This window comes from Propithecus coquereli, unplaced genomic scaffold (genome assembly GCF_000956105.1).
Source record: "Propithecus coquereli isolate 6110/MARCELLA unplaced genomic scaffold, Pcoq_1.0 Scaffold154, whole genome shotgun sequence".
In the NCBI taxonomy this organism is placed as follows: Eukaryota; Metazoa; Chordata; class Mammalia; order Primates; family Indriidae; genus Propithecus; species Propithecus coquereli.
In genome coordinates, this window is record NW_012139858.1 from 2,507,928 (window position 1) to 2,511,718 (window position 3,791).

Sequence of the window (3,791 nt, forward strand, 5' to 3'; positions counted from 1 at the left end):
TTGACATAACCTAAATTATAGCTGATTATTTCTTCTCTCATAACATTCTCTAAAAATACTCAGTAAAAATTTGAGGCATTTATGGAAAGTTGCATATTTTATGACTTCAATTTTGTATTTTAAGCACAGCATCAATATTTTATTAATTATCATCCTCGATTTTATCACTGAATTGTCAGAGTTATTCTCAAATTATTTCATTTCATAAACATTTACTGAGTATTTACTATATGCTGGCCACTCGTGCTGTGCAAGGAAGTTCAGAATAAATAAATGGCAATGGCCTTATCCTCTAGGATCTCAGTCTTTTGGCATCTTAAAATATGAGAGATATTCTGTACACATACATAGAATTTTCTAGATGACTGAAGCTTATTCCTTAAAATAATGTCTGGAACATCTTCCTGCATTCTTCAGCTGAATAAACTGAATCATCTTCATCTTTTTCATTGCATTTATCATATGAGCATCCATTATTTTCAGGGGTTTTTTCAGTCTCTCATGCTGCTACCTGTCATTTTTCATAGCTGTGTATGTGTACTGTTTCTTTAAATTCCCATCTCTCTTAAAATGTATTCCTCTTTTGTTTGAGACTACAATATCCATATGTCCAAACTTTTTAGAATTAGTCTTATTTAAGCAATACTGAGAAATGGCCTTGGAGTGAATAGATTGACATAGTTTTTACCCCTTAGTTAAGTCTACGAGCTTTTTTAGTGTATAACTAAAAATGGATTCTCACTAATGTCTTCTCAGCTTCTGTTGTCATCTTGAGGATTTCATTGTGGTTCCAAACTATTTAGTTTCTTTGAATTGCTCTTGGTAGTCTTATTTAAAATGTAAGCAAAAGCTATAGCATAGATGAACCTTAAACATAACGCTAAGTGAAAGAAGCCACAAAAAGCCACATTTTTGTATGGGTCCATTTGTATAAAATGTCCAGAGTAGGCAAATCTATAGAAATTGAAAGAGGTTTGGTGGTTGCAAGGCATTAGAGGAGTGAAGAATGACTGCTAATGGCTGTGGGGGTTTCTTTTGGAGATGATAAGAATGTTCCGGAATTAGATAATGGTGACAGTTGAACAACTTTGTAAGTATACCAAATAATCCACAGAATTGTATACTTTAAGAAGATGAATCTTATGTGAATGATATTTCAGTTTTTAAAAATCTAAATGAAAATAAGTTTTGCTAATAGACCCTTCAAAATAATGGGTTGGCTGCTTTCTAAATTTATACTTTTACTTTTGTCTTTTATTCATTGGTTTAGAATTTGAGTCTCTCAAATATAATTTATAGTGAAAGCATAATTTGTATTTTCCTTAGGGGTACTAGAAGTCTAGTTATGTCAAATGAAAATTTAGATAATACTCGTTGTTTATAAAGAAAAGACAAAAGTCTTTTTTACTTAGTAGACTCTTGTTCTGCTGTAACTCCTTAGCATCATCAGTCTGTAGCTGTGGCCCCAACCCCTGGGCCTCAGCCTGTAAGGGACCAGGCTACAGAACTCTTTCCACCCCCCGCCCCGCCCCTGGGAAAAATTGTCTTCCATGAAACTTAGGAGGGGGGTGGTGAGCAAAGCTTCATTTTACAACCACTCTCCTCCCTATCCCTGGCATCACTGTCTGAGCCCCCCACCCCATCCATGGAAAAATTGTCTTCCACGAAACCATTCCCTGGTGCCAAAAAGGTTGGGCACTGCTGGTTTATAGGTATCAGAAAACAAATGTATGTGAGCCCTAAATATCTGAACAATTATTTTTAAATGAGAAGCCTCATAATCTAAAGAATTTTAAGAGCTGTCATATTTTAATAGTAAAGGATAGCAGTAATTAAATTTGTTACTCTTGTATTTTTCTTCATTAAGCACAAATTGCAGAATCTTTTCAAAATGTATTTATTTATTTATTTAGACAGTATCTCATCTGTCACCCCAGCTAGAATCTCATCATAGCTCACTGCAACCTCAAACTCCTGTGCGTCAGCAGCCTTCCTGCCTCACCCTGTCTAGTAGCTGGGACTACGGGTGCAGCCAATTTTTCTATTTTTAGTAGAGACGGGGTCTCACTCTTTATCAGGCCGGTCACCAACTCCTGAGCTTAAGCAGTCCTCTGGACTTGGCCACCCAGAGTGCTAGGATTATAGGCATGAGCCACCTCGGCTGGCCAGAATGTTTTTATAGTTATATGTAACTTGTTATATGTAACTTTTTCCTTCTTTAAAATTTTTAATGATTACTTCATAATTTGTCATTGTGGTGTTTGAAAATGAGTCATTCTTTTGGCGTGTAAGCTGTTAAACATATATTTATGTTTTTAGGCTATGGAGTTATTAGTAGAGAAAGCAATCAGTAGTGCTTCTAGTCCTCAGAGCCCTGGGGATGCGCTGAGAAGAGTTTTTGAATGCATTTCTTCAGGGATTATTCTTAAAGGTAAGTTTTACCTTTTTTTTAATGAAGTAAAATGTTTGCTTGTTTGATGTCTGAATAAGAGCTCTTCTTTTACAAATAGATAATGCTAATGCTTTTGTCTCCTTATTGTGATTCCTATAGGTAGTCCCGGACTTCTGGATCCTTGTGAAAAGGATCCCTTTGATACCTTAGCAACAATGACTGACCAGCAGCGTGAAGACATCACATCCAGTGCACAGGTACTAGTATTCCTAAGTCCAAAGCTTTGTTGAGCTACTGTCCTTTTAGATGAAGTTAGTATATAACGTTCATTCTTCCACTTCTTTAGTAAGTAAGCCCTTAGAGAGCGTATTTAAAAATTTACCTTTTACTAGATTTCACTAATAGAATCTTAAAATTTATTATTTATGTGAGTGTATCTAATATAAAAATACAGTATTTTCGGTGTCTGGTTATTAGGTTATATATCAAGATCAACAGAACCTCAAGTCCCCTGTTTGTACAGAAGTGATATGCTTTGTTGTTTAGAGTCATTATTGTTATAATTTAGCCTTCCCTCCTGCTGTCCAGTATAGTAAAAGTGGAGGCTCTAAGTCAGATTCCCTGGATTTGAATACAAGCTCTGCAATCTCATCTGTAAAATGCAGATATAAGCAGTATCTGTCTCAAACAGGATTGTTGGGAAGGTTGAGTTAACATGTATGACTATAATAGCACCTGGTACATGGAAGGATTTTAAATGTTAGCAAGTATCATCATTATCAGTTATCAATCCTATTAGAAGAGTAATTATGGAAAAGAAAAAACTTGAACCTAATGAATGAATGAGAAAAAAAGTCAATCTAAAATTGCTGTAGCTTTCCTTTTTTGATTCTAGAAATGTACTGAGTAGGAAAAAGCATACTAGCTATGAACAATAATAATCCACTCTAAGGTGGTTAAGAATTGTTAGATATAAGATCTTGATTTGTTGTCTCTTCTGGCAAGGATAATTTGGAAGATGTCAGGATTAAAGTTAAGTTTTTGTGACAGAAAGTGTATTGGAGGAGAGACAGTAGTAATACAACATTGTAGAACAAGTAGAACATATCTTACAGACTCACAAAATGACCAATTCTTATGTATTAGATAAATTTTATTTTTATTTCTGTGATTTAACTTTCTGGAGAAAAAGATAGTTGCTCCAAGTGTCTTTTCTTTCTTCATTTAGTACTTAAGAAGGAATTAGATTTTTTTTTTTTGAGTATGTATATATACACACACACACTTTTCTTTTTTTTGGAGACAGAGTCTCACTGTGTTGTCCCAGTTAGAGTGCAGTGGTGTCATCAAAGGTCACTGCAACCTCAAACTCCTGGGCTCAAGTGATCCTCCTGCCTGA

General features: G+C 35.0%; 1 protein-coding gene across 1 annotated transcript in view; it reads left to right on the forward strand.

Moving 5' to 3' along the window:
• The window catches only part of ZFR (zinc finger RNA binding protein), a 76,240-nt gene extending 73,558 nt beyond the window's left edge, over positions 1 to 2,682 (forward strand). Inside the window, exons 18-19 of the mRNA XM_012640506.1 lie at positions 2,320 to 2,431; positions 2,552 to 2,682. Coding sequence (XP_012495960.1) covers positions 2,320 to 2,431; positions 2,552 to 2,682 — 243 coding nt within the window. The remainder of the gene's footprint in view (positions 1 to 2,319; positions 2,432 to 2,551) is intronic.
• The last annotated feature ends 1,109 nt before the right edge of the window (positions 2,683 to 3,791 follow it).